This window comes from Colobus angolensis, unplaced genomic scaffold (assembly GCF_000951035.1).
Source record: "Colobus angolensis palliatus isolate OR3802 unplaced genomic scaffold, Cang.pa_1.0 Scaffold550, whole genome shotgun sequence".
Lineage (NCBI taxonomy): Eukaryota > Metazoa > Chordata > Mammalia > Primates > Cercopithecidae > Colobus > Colobus angolensis.
This window is the reverse complement of record NW_012119044.1, coordinates 242,223-257,274: the sequence shown is the minus strand read 5'-3', so window position 1 is coordinate 257,274 and position 15,052 is coordinate 242,223. Positions and strand designations below refer to the sequence as shown.

The window sequence follows — 15,052 nt, the reverse complement described above, 5'->3', positions numbered from 1 at the left end:
ACTCCAGCCTGGGCAACAGAGCGAGACTCCATTCTAAAAAAAAAAAAAAAAGAAAGAAAGAAAAGAAAAGAAAAAAGAAAAAAAAGAAACACAAGGGAAGGAACTTTTTGATCAGTTAAAAAAAAAAACAGGGGCAAGTTCAACCTGCAACAAGTTGTGATGGGATGTCAAACTCCATCTCTTTGAATATACAAAAACAGTCATTTCCCTCCCAAATTAAATACAGACCTTCACTTTACATCATCAGCTCTTATCATTATTTTAAAAATGATCTAATTCTGTTTAATTCACTGCCTTGCAGCTACCTGAGTCATTTGATATATTATGAATGATAGTAAATTATATTTTTAGAATAGGATTCAGGCTGAAAACATATTCTAAAACAACCAGAAAGCTCGTATTACAATGACGCAAAAGGCATTAAGGACAGAATATTACTGTACTGTTCAAGCTAGTCTACTAATGTTACTTTGTAATATGCCAATAAAATTTTCAATAGTTTCAATAAAAACTTTTCAAAAAAAGTTTCAATAAAAAATTGACTTTGTTCTACCATTATTATTACCATTTTGAATTTTTTTTAGAGACAGGGACTCACTATGTTGCCCATGCTGGTCTTGAATTCCTGCGCTCAAGCAATCCGCCTGCCTTGAACTCCCAAAGTGTTAAGATTACAGGCGTGAGCCACTGTGCCCAGCCTGTTTTACCACTATTTAATTCAAGTAAAAATGTTAAGACTCTTCACTGAGTACAATAAGTTTACTTAAAGAAATATATTCCAGCTAAATTATTTTTATCTTTGAATCCCTTTTCTCTCCCGTTATCCTCTGGACTAGGTAGGGGGTCAGGCAGACTTTACTTGCAGATCAAATGCAACCAGCTGGCCTGTTTGGGAATTAAAATGTTATTAGAACATAGTCACACCATTCTTGTATCTTCAATGGCGGCACAGCCAACTAGTTGTAACAGAAACCTGATGGCCCTCAAGCCTAAAATATTTATCATCTAGCCATTTAAGAAAGTTTAGCAGGCCAGGCGCAGTGGCTCACCCTGTAAATCCAACACTTTGGGAGGTCGAGGCGGGTGGATCACCAAAGGTCAGGAGTTCAAGATTAGCCTGGCAAACACAGTGAAACCCTGTCTCTACTAAACATACAAAAATTAGCTGGGTGTGTGGTGGGCGCTTGTAATCCCAGCTACTTGGGAGGCTGAGGCAGGAGAATTGCTTGAACCTGGCAGGCAGAGGTTGCAGTCAGCAGAGACACGCCAATGCACTCCAGTCTGGGCAATAAGAGTGAAACTCCATCTCACAAAAAAAAGAAAAGAAAGAAAGTTTAGCGACCCCGATTCTGAACTATTCAGACAAGAAGTCTGGCTCGAGTATTCACAGTTGAATTCCAAAGCTAACACAGTGCCTACCATACAGAATAGCAAAGGGTTTCTTAAATACTGAAGATGTCTGCCTGCTTTCAGATACACTCACAGAAGATGTCCAAGATTTAAAGAGAGTGAAATTCTAACACAAATTTTTTATTACATGAATAGTTTCACAGTATTCTTGGGCAATAAACACCTGATTTGCCTTAGTTAGCTTTCATCAGTGAATGGGGAGGACCCTGGGCTAAGAAACATTTGGAGCCATATCAATACAGTAAGACAAACTTAATGCAAATTTTCTTCTACTAAGACTACTTAGTAAAAGGGGAGGGGTAGTAAAACACAAAACAAAAACAGAAAGATGAGAGTGGGTGACAAGAACGATTATGGTCCAGCATACATAATTTTCAGTTTTCTGAGACCTCTCCTTAAAATACCCACAGGACCGACAATAATCCACTATTCCAGAGAGATCAAATTACTGGCAAAGCAGTGATAGAATAAGATCGATTTTAACCTCAAATAAGTGTTCTTATAATTAGAACTTCATAATATCAGTTAAATTTCTGACAATTAAGGATAACTTATTACATTACTAGGTATGAGCTCTATTTCAGTGAACTGCTACATTCTTTCATAAGACACATTACTTCTTAATGATATGAATAGCAACCTCTAACTTTCTGATTTGTACCTAAGCACGGCCCTATGTCCAGTTTTGTTTTGTTTTTTTTCTTTTAGACGGAGTCTCACTCTGTCACCCAGGCTGGAGGGCAGTGATGTGATCGGGACTCACGGCAACCTCCGCCTCCCAGGTTCAGGTGATTGTCCTGCTTCAGCCTCCCAAGTAGCTGGGACTACAGGCATATACCACCACACTCCGCTAATTTTTGTATTTTGGGTAGAGACGGGGTTTCACCATGTTGGCCAGGCTGGTCTCAAACTCCTGACCTCAGGTGATCCACCCATCTTGGCTTCCAAAAGTGCTGGGATTACAGGTGTGAGCTACCGCGCCCAGCCTATATCCAGTTTTTCAAAGTAATATACGATTAGGTGGTTTCAAAATCTCATCATGAACTTCCCTCTATTTGAAAAAAAATTTCTGCAACTCTGGAAACTAAAAATAACAAATTTTAACCCGAGCTCAAAGAGAAATTACCTAGGAATACTAAATTACTAGGTGATAGAGTTGAATAAAGTTCAAACATAAACAAGCAATATTAGCTGAAGATGTGTGACTCATTTGGGGCAGATATGAAATGTAGTTTTAAGGGAATGATTCCTTTCCTAAAGGAAACAAATTTTATAAACAATTTTTATCCGTGTTCTTTAAAAACTATTTTCTTTTTCTAGATTTCCTTTCCAAAGATAAATAAAAATATTTTGTCAAATGATACTTTCTTCTGCATAATTAATCTATCTCTTTCCCATGCTCTACATTCCCTGATGACATCGAAGTCAGGATGTTTCACATCATATGTTTGTGGAAGAATCTGGAATGCCACAATAACTGATTGTGAAATGGCAAGAAATAAGGACAAAACCAGGGCATATAAAAAACAACTTCCTAATTCAAAGTTTGCAGTTGGGTAATCATTTGTTCTGAAATAGGGAGGCTCAGGACAGGGAAGTGTAAATTTGTTGAAAGCACCTGAGAACTGTTTCAGCCAGGGTTCAGTCAACACTTTTTTTTTTTGCTCTGTTGCCCAGGCTGGAGTACAGTGGTACAATCTCAGCTCACTGCAACCTCTGCCTCCCTGGTTCAAGCAATTCTCATGCCTCTGCCTCCCAAGTAGCTGGAATTACAGACATGTGTCAGCACACCTGGCTAATTTTTGTAGTTTGAGTAGAGATGGGGTTTCACCATGTTGGCCAGGCTGGTCTCAAACTCCTGACCTCAAATGATCCACCCTCCTCAGCCTCCCAAAGTGCTGGGATTACAGAGGTGAGTCACCACGGCCGGCCTGTCAACACCTTTTGCTCACCATCATATAGCACATTTGTTCTTCTCTTCATTGGCCACACTTTTCAAAAATCAAGTCTGCATTACAACTGTATTGGACATTTAATAACTTTATTCTAGGTTCCTATGCATTATTCTTACTCCATTTGGAAAGCCTTAGGCACCATGCTCATCTTTTAGAGATATTCTTTTAAAATCGAATAAAGATGATCATGAAGAGAACTACAGATTTGCAGTGTTGCATTCTGTGGAGATATGTGAAGCTGAAGGAACTGGAAGAAATAGATGGCTGACCTCTTTCAAAGGAGGAGGATCCTAGAGTCCACAGAAAGATTTGCCAGGATGTGTAACAACGTATCTCATTGCTAGGCCCTGCTGCAAACCTGCATCCTCGTTGTAATAGAACTGCATCATAATTGGGGAGGGGAGAAGCAATATGAAAACTACCCAAGAGAGAACTAAAAGGCAATATGAAATGTTATAAATGATGTAGAAAGGTAGAAAAATCTGTCAAAAGCAACCACAGTTAGAATGGCTATTATTAGAAAGACAAAAAATAGCAGATGCTGATGAGGACGCAGAGAAAAGAGAACTCTTATACACTGTTGGTAAGAATGTAAATCAGTATATCTACTATGGAAAACGGTATGAAGTTTTCAAAAAAATTAAATAAATAAAAGTAGAATGACCATATGAACCAACAATCCTACTACTGGACATTTTCCAAAGGAAAGGAAATCAGTATACCAAAGGGATATCTGCATTCCCATGTTTATTACAGCACTATTCACAATAGTCAAGATGTGGAATCAACTTAAGTGTCTGTCAACCAACAAATAAAATGTGGTGCATATACACAATGGAATACTATTCAGCCATTTAAAAAAAAGTAAAATTGTGTCATTTGTAGCAATGTGGATGGAACTGGAAGTCATTATGGTAAGTAAAATAAGCCAAACACGGAAAAAAAAAAAAAAACAGAAAAACAAATATTGCGTGTTCTCACTCATATGTGAGAAGTAAAAAAAAGTTGATCTCATGGAGGTAGAGAGTATTAATAGAATAATAGATATCAGAAGATGGCAGGGGTGGGGAAGGTGTAGGTGGAGGGAGAGAGGTTGGTCAGTGAGTACAAACATGCAGACACAAGCAATAAATTCTACTGTTCACAGCAGAGTAGGGTGATTACAGTCAACGACAATGTAGGCTCTCTCTATATATGTATATATATGTGTGTGTGTGTGTGTGTGTGTGTGTGTATATATATATATATATTTTTTTTTTTTTTGAGACAGAGTCTTGTTCTGTCACCCAGGTTGGAGTGCAGTGGCGTGATCTTGGTTCACTGCAACCTCTGCCTCCCAGACTCAAGCGATTCTCCTGCCTCAGCCTCCTGAGTAGCTGGGATGACAGATGCGCACCACCACACCCGGCAATTTTTTTTATTTTTAGTAGAGACGGGGTTTTGCCATGTTAGTCAGGCTGGTCTCAAACTCCTGACATCAAGTGATCCACCGGCCTTGGCCTCCCAAAGTGCTGGTATTACAGGGGTGTGCCACAGCGCCTGGCTTTACGTATTTTTAAATAGCTGGAAGAGAGAACTTGAAATGTTCCCAACACATAGGAGTGCTAAATACTCAAGGTGATGGACACCACAAAGACCCTGACTTGATCATTACACGGTGTATGCATATAACAAAATATCACAGGCAGCCCATAAATATGTACACATATTATGTATCAATCCAAAAAAAGAGAAAAGTATATCAAAAACCAAGATGGTCTATAAAATCTACCATTTTTCTTCCCTAAATTATCACTATCATTTTTACACATGCCTTATTACATATGTGCTGTGAATACATCCACCATAACTCATGTTTTGATGTGTAAATACATGAGTGTCAACAGGCAATTCCCCTAACTAAAACCTAATATACAGAAATCTAAATTAACAAATAAAAACATTATTTATGGCCAGGCACCTGGTGGCTTATGCCTGTAACCCAGCATTTTGGGAGGCTGAGGTGGAAAGACTGCATAAGCCCAGGAGTTGGAGACCAGTCTGGGCAACACAGGGAGATCTCATCTCTACAGAAAATGACAACATTAGCTGGGCCTGCTGGCATGCAAGCCTATAGTCTCAGGTACCTGAGAGGCTAGGAGGATCACTTGAGTCTGAGGGATCAAGGCCAAAAGTGATCCCTAATTGATGGTGCCACTGCACTCCAGTCTGGGCAACAGAACAAGACTCTGTCTCAAAAAAAACCAAAAAACAAAAAGAAAGAAAATGATTATTTACATTTGAGTTGATATTTTTCTTTGCAAAGAATTCTTCAGGCGGGGCTTGGTGGCTCGTGCCTGTAATCCCAGCACTTTGGGAGGTTGAGGCAGATGGATTGCATGAGGCCAGGAGTTCGAGACCAGCCTGGCTAACATGGTAAAACCCCATCTCTACTAAAAATACAAAATTAGCCAGGTGTGATGGCACATGCCTGTAATCTCAGCTACTCAGGAGGCTGAGGCAGGAGAATCACTTGAATCTGGGAGGCAGAGATTGCAGTGAGCCGAGATCGCGCCACTGCACTCCAGCCTGGGTGACAGAGTGAGACCTTGTCTCAAAAAAACAGAAAAGAAATTGCAATATTCTAATTTTGCTTTTTAAAATATCCTTGCTAAGATGACAGCAAGAGAAGAAAAAAAGAAAAATAAAATAAAAATTCCTTGCAAGTAGAGACCTAATCTTGAATTCACTTTTGGATGTCCAATGCATGGCACAGTCTCTAGCACACTGTGAGAGAGCTGAATGTGTGAGAAATTGATGAGTCAAGTTTCCTTCCCTCTCTGAACCGCCAGGATGTGAGATCATTAGGACACTCTGTGCTATGGATGACAATTGACAGTGACTCAAACAGGCAGAAGAGCAGCACTAGGCATAAAAAGAAGTTAAAACCTCTACGAGGAGGGAGGATAGGAGATAATGACTCATAGAAAAAATAATATTATATCTTACATTTGGTTTTGTACAATTTTCAATGTGCTTTATTTGTTTCTCACTATTTGAAGTATGAGCTATTTACTATATAAACCCCACAATTCAGATAGAAAAGAAGAAAATGCAACACTTTCACTGTAGAGTGTTATGTGCTGCTGAAAGAGAAAAATCACAGTTTAACTTTTTCTACCAGTAGAGTGAAGGGTTGTACTTGGTATGGAATCAGATAAACATCTAGGTTAATATTTACGAATTGACTATTTTTCAAGAAAAATGTATGACTTAAAATCAGCAATCAGCTGTTAGATAATTTTTGTACTGTCACTCTCTAAATGGCTTTTCTTCCTCTAAGAGAAGAATTTTAAATGTCTGGCAACACAACCTAGGAACTGGGTAACCCACACAGTGAAAATTTCCCCAAATCTCAACAAGAAATGGATTTATTCAGTTGAATGTTGCTTTAGACACTTAGCCCCTAGCAAGCAACTTACCTTAAAAGTCCCCACCACCTCTTTTGATCCTCCTTCTCCAGTACCTTCTCTGATGCTTGCTTCTGCGGAGCATCCGTTACTGCAATCCTGAAAGAAGAATTAAACCACCATTAAGTAAATGCAGGTCGGTGAGCGGGGCCCGGGGTAACCTACATGACACTCACCATGATACCGTGCGCTTCTCTCCAGGACCCAGGCAAACACAAAAAGGAGGCTCAAACAACCAAGCACCCAGGCCCGAACCTCCAACAAGCGCGTCTTGGGAGTGCTGCCCTGCACTTCCCACCCTGCCGGGGTCGCGGCGCTTTTTGTCCTCCTCCGCCGGCTCAGGGAAGACTGGTTACATTCCAGGTCAGCCCTACAGAGCCAGGGTTCGCCGGCAAAGAACAAAAAAACAATTGTCTCCCTTATATCCGAGCAAATAGTCTAGACTGGGGTGTTAAGCCATTTATAGAAAAATCTCCAGGGCGCGCTCAGCCTCGTGGTCTTGTCAATCACAGACGCACAATAGCAAGCCGGCAAAGGGGAAGGGGACTGGCGTGAACCATTTTCTCCACCAGCAGGGTCCTCCGATGCTGCAGCACCCACCCCATACCTCAAACCTCATGGTATTAGGGGGCAATTTAAAAGATGATGACACAGGGAAGCGAGACTAATTGGGAAAACCTGCAAACATTTGTTTTAATGCCCAATCTGCTAAATAACTACGGGGGTGGGGGTGGGGAAGAAAGAGATCCAACGAGGCAGAAGGCTGCGGTCAAAATATTTTGGGGTGGCAAAGGCACGTAGGATGTGGCTGTGTGGCAGCCCAGAGATTCAGCTCCCGCCTCCTCCCTCAGAGCGAGTCCATGGCTACCCTCACGTCTCCCGTGGCGGTCCTCGCCGCACTCCGGAGGGGGTCACCCATGAGGGTGTTAGACCTGGACAGCGGGAAACTCGCCGAGGCGGAGATTGCAGGCTGGGACTCCAGATTTCGGGAAGGGATGGGGGGAAGAGGAGACGCCTCGCTGCAGGCGGAATGGAGGGCGAGGCGAACGAGGATGGTGCAGGAAACGGCGACAAGGCGCCCGGCCAGGCCCGCGAGCTACCGAGACTCAGGTTCCAATCCTCCCCCTTCCTCAAACGCCCGGGTTCCAGGTACCTGGCGGGCAAGGGCCGCAGCAGAGCGAAGCGGGCTGGCCATGGGGAGGCTGCGGGGACGCGGGGCTGCAGAGAGCGGCGGTGGCACGGAGCGCGCGGCTGGACGCGAAAGCGGGTGGTGTGGCCAAGCCCCGGCGCACGGCCCGTAGGGCGCTGGGTACCACGACCCGGGGCCGTGCGCCAGGGCCAGGCGCAGGGTACGACGCAACCCCTCCAGCATCCCTTAGGGAGGAGCCTCCAACCGTCTGGTCCCAGTCTGTCTGCAGTCGCGAAAACCGAAGCGGTGTCCCTGTCACCCGGGTCGCTTTAGGTGGCCCAAGACTGCGCGCCGCGAACGAGCGCCTTTCCAAGCGCAGGTACTTCGCGGGCATCCTTGTTTATTAAACAACCTCTAGGTGAATGGCCGGGAAGTGCCCCTCGGTCAAGGTTAAGGAAACCTCGGAGAAACTACATTAGGGCAGCTTTTCCATCGACTCCAAATCCAACTGACAAAAAGCAGTTTCTGCCCTCGAGAGTTTGCGGGCGGGGATTGACATCTGTGCGTCTGCTCATGTCTGCCACCGACCCCTATGTGCAAACTGAAGGGGGAGAACGTGAATCCAGTTTTTAGATTTCCCTGCGCCACCTACCCAAACCGAGTTTGTAATTCGGGGTGTCACGGGGCTACCAGGCTCGCATTCTCTAAGCGCCGTTTCTGCCCAAAGATCTCAATGCCTTTCATCGTTTTCAGGCAAAGCAGACCATCAAGAGCTCCAATCATACTGTTTTCACAGTTTTCCGACGTAGACTCGTGATCTCAATATAAAGAGGACTGGAAAAGTGATGTTAGAAATACTACTCGGTTTAGAAAGGGAAAGGAGGATTGGAATAGCTGTTGTCTTATATGCAGTGTTCTCCTGGGGCAACGTCAGCCTGAATTATGAGCCTTCCTGGTTTTTAAATTAATAGGAAGTGGTAACCAGGGCTGACTTGATCTTGGAAAGAGGGGGAGGGCAGTTTATTCTGGGTGAGAGCGGTTAAATCCGGTCTGGTTTTTGAAATGGTTTCATACAGCACTACTGATAATATACTGTAACTCTAATCTTATCAACTCAGAAAACCTACACTTTTCCTCTCCTTTATACAAGGCACAAAAAGGCCTCTTACGCTGGGGTGGGGTCCCAAGCTCCAAAGACCACAGAGTCCAGGCAGGTCACTTGCCACCAGAGAGCGGTGAGTGTCCCTGGAAGTCCAGGGTCGCTTATAAAATACGTTTTGTTGTTGTTGTTTTGAGACTGAGTCTCACTTTGTTGCCCAGGCTGGAGTGCAGTGGCCCGATCTCAGCTTACTGCAACTGTCTGCCTCCCTGCTTCAAGCAATTCTCCCACCTAAGCCTCCCCAGTAGCTGGGACTACCGGCACGCGTCACCACGCCGGGCTAATTTTTGTATTTTTTGTAGAGACAGGGTTTTGCTATGTTGCCCGGGCTGGTCTCGAGCTCCTGGACTCAAGCCACCCACCCATCTCAGCCTCCCAAAGTGCCAGGATTACAGGCGTAAGCCACTGCGCCCAGCCTCCATCTGTAATACCTGCTTCTATTTCCTTCCTATGAAGGGCTTCTGTCCAATTATTCCACCTAAATAAGGTCTCTAATAGCCTTCATTTTGTTTCTGCCAATGGTTTTGCTTCTTGTGCATTTTCATGGCTGCACCTATGTGCTGATGACTCCCAAATATATTTTTTCAGTCCAACTGTCTCCTGAGCAGTAGGTACTTGCTACTCAAAAATCTGTCTAAAGTATAAACGGTGTATCTCTCCACCATGTTGGAAGCACTGGGCTAGTTGCTGAGGGAGAATTGAGAGCATACCATCATCCTGTTATCATGCATTGCCCCCAGCCAGAGAGAAAAGTGTTAATTGTGTTAGAAAGCGCTAAGGAATCCCATAGACAGATATAAAATTATAACAAATGCTGCCTGTGCTCCAACAGCCTCTAATAATGGATTGTACTGACTCAGAAAGGCCTGGAAAGGCTTTCAGCAAGTGATCCTTGAGCAGAAATCTGAAAGAGTAAAGAAATTTACTAAAGGAAGAAGGGATGAAGAGCACCTGGTATGAAAGTGAGTTCCAGGACAAAAGAACTTCTCCGAGGAGGGCTGGAACAAAGGACCAAAAGAGAGCCTGGGGCTGCCTTAGGCAGAAGAGGATAGAGCTTGGGCTAGTGAGTAGCCAAAGGGCCAGTCAAGTAGTGCCTTGGGGAGGGCTAAAGAATAATTTTAAAAAGCAAAAGTAAGGTAGAAGCCTGACTGTCATACAGGTATAAAATAAACTAAATTATAGAGTTTATGTAAATCATTTAATGAAGTTACCAGGCAGATATAAAAACTGGTTCAAAGAACAGGCATGTTTATAGGTCAGAAATGCTGAAATGAATATGCAAATGAAATTGGCTTCTTCCGCAGTAGGGGAGAGAAGCTAACTGAACCCTGACCTTCAGAATTTACTTGCATGGCTACATGCAATAATTATTTTGCATTTCTATCAGTTATCTGTAAAATAACTCAAAACAATGAAACGATGTAAGACCCAATGAAAGGGCCCATGGAATCAGAATCAGATAACCTTAAAGGTTTGCTCTAAACAATTCAGTTTTCCACTGAAGTACAAATTTTTCCCTACAGTAGGGTAATATAATTTCTTCATTCAAGAAGTGCTATTAGAAAGCAACAGCTGGAATAAACCAGACATAGTAGTCACTGTACTTACTAGTTACCTTAAGAAGCTGTAGCTTTAGCAGTTTTCAATGTAGCTTAACCTAGGGGCAAGAGAAACCATTGAAATGTTAAGGATTAGGTGGAGTATGCAGGAGTGGTGACAGAGTTGAAGGTACTGGCTGCAGTTTGGAGATTGGAAGAAGGTCTGGGTGGTAAGAAATGGATTTGGAAGAAGCTATTACAGAATCCGTATACGAGATGATCCTTTTGGTAAGTTGGACTTGGCTGATGGTTGGTAATAGAAGTGGAGAGAAACAGCCAGATTTCAGCAAGAATTGAGGTAAGGTGGCAGCCTGGGCAACAACCCTGTCTCTGGTAAAAGTACAAAAATTAGCCGGGCGTGGTGGTGTGTGCCTGTAGTCCCAGCTACTCATGGGATTAAGGTGAGAGGATTACCTGAACTTGGTGAGGTTGAGGCTGCAGTGGGCCAGGATCACACCACTGCACTCGCCTGGGTGACACAGTGAGACCGCATCTCAAAAAAAAAAAAAAAAGAAAGAAAGAAAGTAAGAAAAAGAAAAATGAATGATATAAGGTGGGACAAGGATGACAGAAATACTAAGGAGGCCTTCTTGGATCTGACTTGCTCATCTGTTTGGTGATATTCACTAAGACAAAAGGAATGTTGAAAGAGAATGTGGTTCGAGAGGATAAGGAGAAGTCTGGTTTGGGTCCCATGAGTTCTCAAGTGTCTCCAAGACTGGCTATGAGAGATCCACCCATCTGAAGCTCAGGGAAGAGGTCTAGATTAGAGGTATTATTGAATCATTGGCATAGAGGTGGTAACTGAAGCTATGGGTGCGAATGAGAATCTCTGTATGTCAGTTTTCTCCTCTGTAAAATGAAACAATAGCAACACTTCATGTTTGTCAACTGGGATAGATGAGCATTAATATATGAAACCTATGTATATTACTTAGAACCATGCCTGATGTCAGCCATGGATAGGTAAAAGAATGGGCATGGCTCTGTTTTCATTAAACTGTATTTGAAAAACAGGGGACAGAGCAAATGTAGTCTGTAGGCTGTACATTGCTTACTCCTGCTCTGTGTAGTTGCTCTAGTAGAAGCATAGGGGTTGTCCCTCAAATGCATCCAAGTGATGATCACCAATGTCTATCCATTCTTGCTCCAAATACCCTGACAGTTGCCATTTCTCCAACCACATTATCCCCGTTCTAGTACCAAACAGCTTCCAAGTGGCTCCTCTGACTCCAGCCTTGCTTCTCTTTAAGCCATTCTTAGCATGACAACCCCTGAAAATGTCTCAAAATGCAAATCTGAAGACATCTCCTCTTGGTCGAAAAACCTTCAAAATCACCCATTTGACAAAATAATTGGCAAGCTCCCCACCCATCCCAGATTCTGCCTTCTGCCTCTGACTCCCCAGCTCAACTTTTGCTACGCTCTTTCTCTCCCCCACCAAACATTTAATTTGTTTCAGTCCTTTCGGACATCAGGCCTTCTCATAGATACCCAAATACCTGTAACATTCCCCTGCCTTTCCCAGACAGAGCAAGGCACTGTCATCCTTCCTTGCTCAGTTCCTGTGCCATGTCCTTGGCAGGAATATCTCTGAACCCTGTCTAGGCTACAGTGCCTCCCTCTGCTGTTTATTTACATACAATGCTTGCCATTTCAAAATAATGGTAATATTTTATTCTAATCATTTGATTAATGCTCTTCTAATTTTATGATGGGAAATTCATGTCTGTCAGGCCTCTGAGCCCAAGCTAAGCCATCATATCCCCTGTGACCTGCACATATACATCCAGATGACCTGAAGCAACTGAAGAGCCACAAAAGAAGTGAAAATAGCCAGTTCCTGCCTTAACTGATGACATTCCACCATTGTGATTTGTTCCTGCTCCACCCTAACTGATCAACTGACTTTGTGACAATACACCCTCCCCGCCCTCGTGATAATGTACTTTGTGATATTCCCCTCCCTTGTGAATGTACTTTGTATGATACACCCTTCTCACCCTTGAGACGGTACTTGTAATATCCTCCCCCGCCCTTAAGAAGGTACTTTGTAATATTCTCCCCAGCCTTGAGAATGTACTTTGTAAGATCCACCCCTTGCCCACAACAAATTGCTCCTAACTCCACTGCCTATCCCAAACCTGTAAGAACTAATTATAATCCCACCACCCTTTGCTGACTCTCTTTTTGGACTCAGCCCGCCTGCACCCAGGTGATTAAAAAGCTTTATTGTGGCTGGGCTTGAGCAAGACCCTGTCTACTAAAAATACAAAAATTAGCTGGCGTGGTGGCAAAACACCTGTAATCCCAGCTCTCCGGGAGGCTGAGGCAGGAGAATCACTTGAACCTGGGAGGCGGAGGTTGCAGTGAGCCGAGATCGTGCCACTGCACTCCAGCCTGGGTGACATAGCGAGACTCTGTCTCAAAAATTAATTAATTAATTAATTATTGTTTTAAGGCCACAAAGTTTGGGGTGGTTGGTTATATAGCAATGTTAACCAAAGCAGCATGCAAACCTAACATGCTTATTTCATTATTTATTTAAAAACCCAGTAATAATAAATCATGGCCAAAAATAGGGATAAAAAGGTGAGATAAACATGAAATTAGTAGTACTTTAAAATATCTTTCTAACTATGGTTATTTTATTGTACCAGCCCTAGCTAAAGGCTCAGTATACACAAGGGCCTAGTAATCAGTAATGACAGTGATACAAATCCTTCTTTTTAAGTCTTCTTAATGATCAAAATTGTGTCATCCACTGTTTGTCAGTTCTGATGAAACCATTGTTTTTTTTTTAATCTCATGATATGGTTAATGGAGAACTTATAATAAGAACTGGGGCCAGACACAGTGGCACATGCTTGCAATCCCAGCACTTTGGGAGGCCAAGGCGGCCGATTACCTGAGGTTAGGAGTTTGAGACCAGCCTGGTCAACATGGTAAAAGTTTGTCTTTACTAAAAATACAAAAATTAGCTGGGCGTGGTGGCACATGCCTGTAAACCCAGCTACTCAGGAGGCTGAGGCATGAGAATTGCGTGAACCTGGGAGGCAGAGGTTGCAGTGAGCCAAGATCACACTACTGCACTCCAGCCTGACGACAGAGTGAGACAGTCTAAAAAAAAAAAAAAGAAACCGAAAAAAATATTAGTTATCATGAAACATGACACATTTCCTTGTTTTACATTACTAATATTTTCATTATTCTGGCTTTATCCCTTTAAATTTGTATTTATGCTTGTTTTGAGGTTTTTTTGCAGAAGTCTCTTAAAGCCAATGTCCCTTTTGCAACGATGATCAATTAACACTAGATGACATAATCTGTAACTCTCCTTAACTAGGCTCACACAAACCGCCACAAATCACAACCCTCCGGAAGAGAAGGAATGCGCAGGGCTGCATTCACGTAGGCAACCCTGTGGGAGCGGGAGCTATGCCCTCTTCTCCCCTCAGGACCCTGCTCGAAATTTGTGACAGTGTGGCAGGGTGACACGCAGAACGAGCACATGCCAATCTATGTGAGTTAAATACAAATACAATTTAATTTTTCCCACATGTTAGAGGAAAAACAAACGTAAGTTCTTCTGACATTCCAGTGGAGTCTGTTGCATATCTCAATATATACACAGCACGATGAAACCCACTCTGCCAGCAGACAAAGTGCAAATTCCTGAGCTTAGTCTGTGGCCTCCTGCACTTTCTGAATCACTTGACTCCCCCTTCCCTCCCCACCCCTTGTCCTCATTCGCACTTCCCAGTTTTCTTCTTCACAGGGAGGAAATCCTAAGCGTGGCAAGCCTCTAGGTCATCTCCAAGTCCCTTAAAAAGGAGTGACAGATGGACAGAGAGACAAACACCTGAATATTCTGGATAAAAAGATTAAGAATTTCATTTCCTGTGTGGAAAACAATTAAGCTTATAATTTTGCATTTTGCAGTAACAGAATCGCTTAACTTCTGAGAGGAGAAATTAATCCTAATTAAATGAGGCTGGTTTTTTAAAATCCATATATTATATACTGGATTGCTTTGGAGAACATTTTGTTTTACACTAGTACCTAAGTAGCTTTTAAGAGTTCAGGTTAATCTATGCTGAGGAAATTAATAGCAAAAAGAAAAGGCCACAATCAAGACAGAAAGGATTTAAGTTTTTATTACTGATTATTAAGTGCATTATTTATAGTAGAATCCACAACATATGCCCATGAAAATAAACCAATTCTAGTAAATACATGGTAAATATAAAAAAATGAGAAGAGGGCCTGGCACGGTGGCTCACGCCTGTAATCCCAGCACTTTGGGAGGCTGAGGCGGGTGGATCACGAGGTCAGGAGATCGAGACCATCCT

General features: G+C 42.8%; 1 protein-coding gene across 5 annotated transcripts in view; it reads right to left on the bottom strand.

Annotated features, from left to right (window-relative positions):
* Nucleotides 1-15,052, bottom strand: part of BCAT1 (branched chain amino-acid transaminase 1, cytosolic) — a 142,079-nt gene that overhangs the window by 87,927 nt on the left and 39,100 nt on the right. For 2 of the 5 annotated variants that reach the window (XM_011961445.1, XM_011961447.1), the window contains exon 2: nucleotides 6,827-6,913. The exons of 1 other annotated variant lie outside the window; for it this stretch is intronic. In XM_011961445.1, coding sequence (XP_011816835.1) covers nucleotides 6,827-6,913 — 87 coding nt within the window. Of the gene's footprint in view, nucleotides 1-6,826; nucleotides 6,914-6,990; nucleotides 7,423-7,967; nucleotides 8,091-15,052 lie in introns of those variants that run through there. 2 more of the 5 variants (XM_011961444.1, XM_011961446.1) reach the window with 2 other exon arrangements.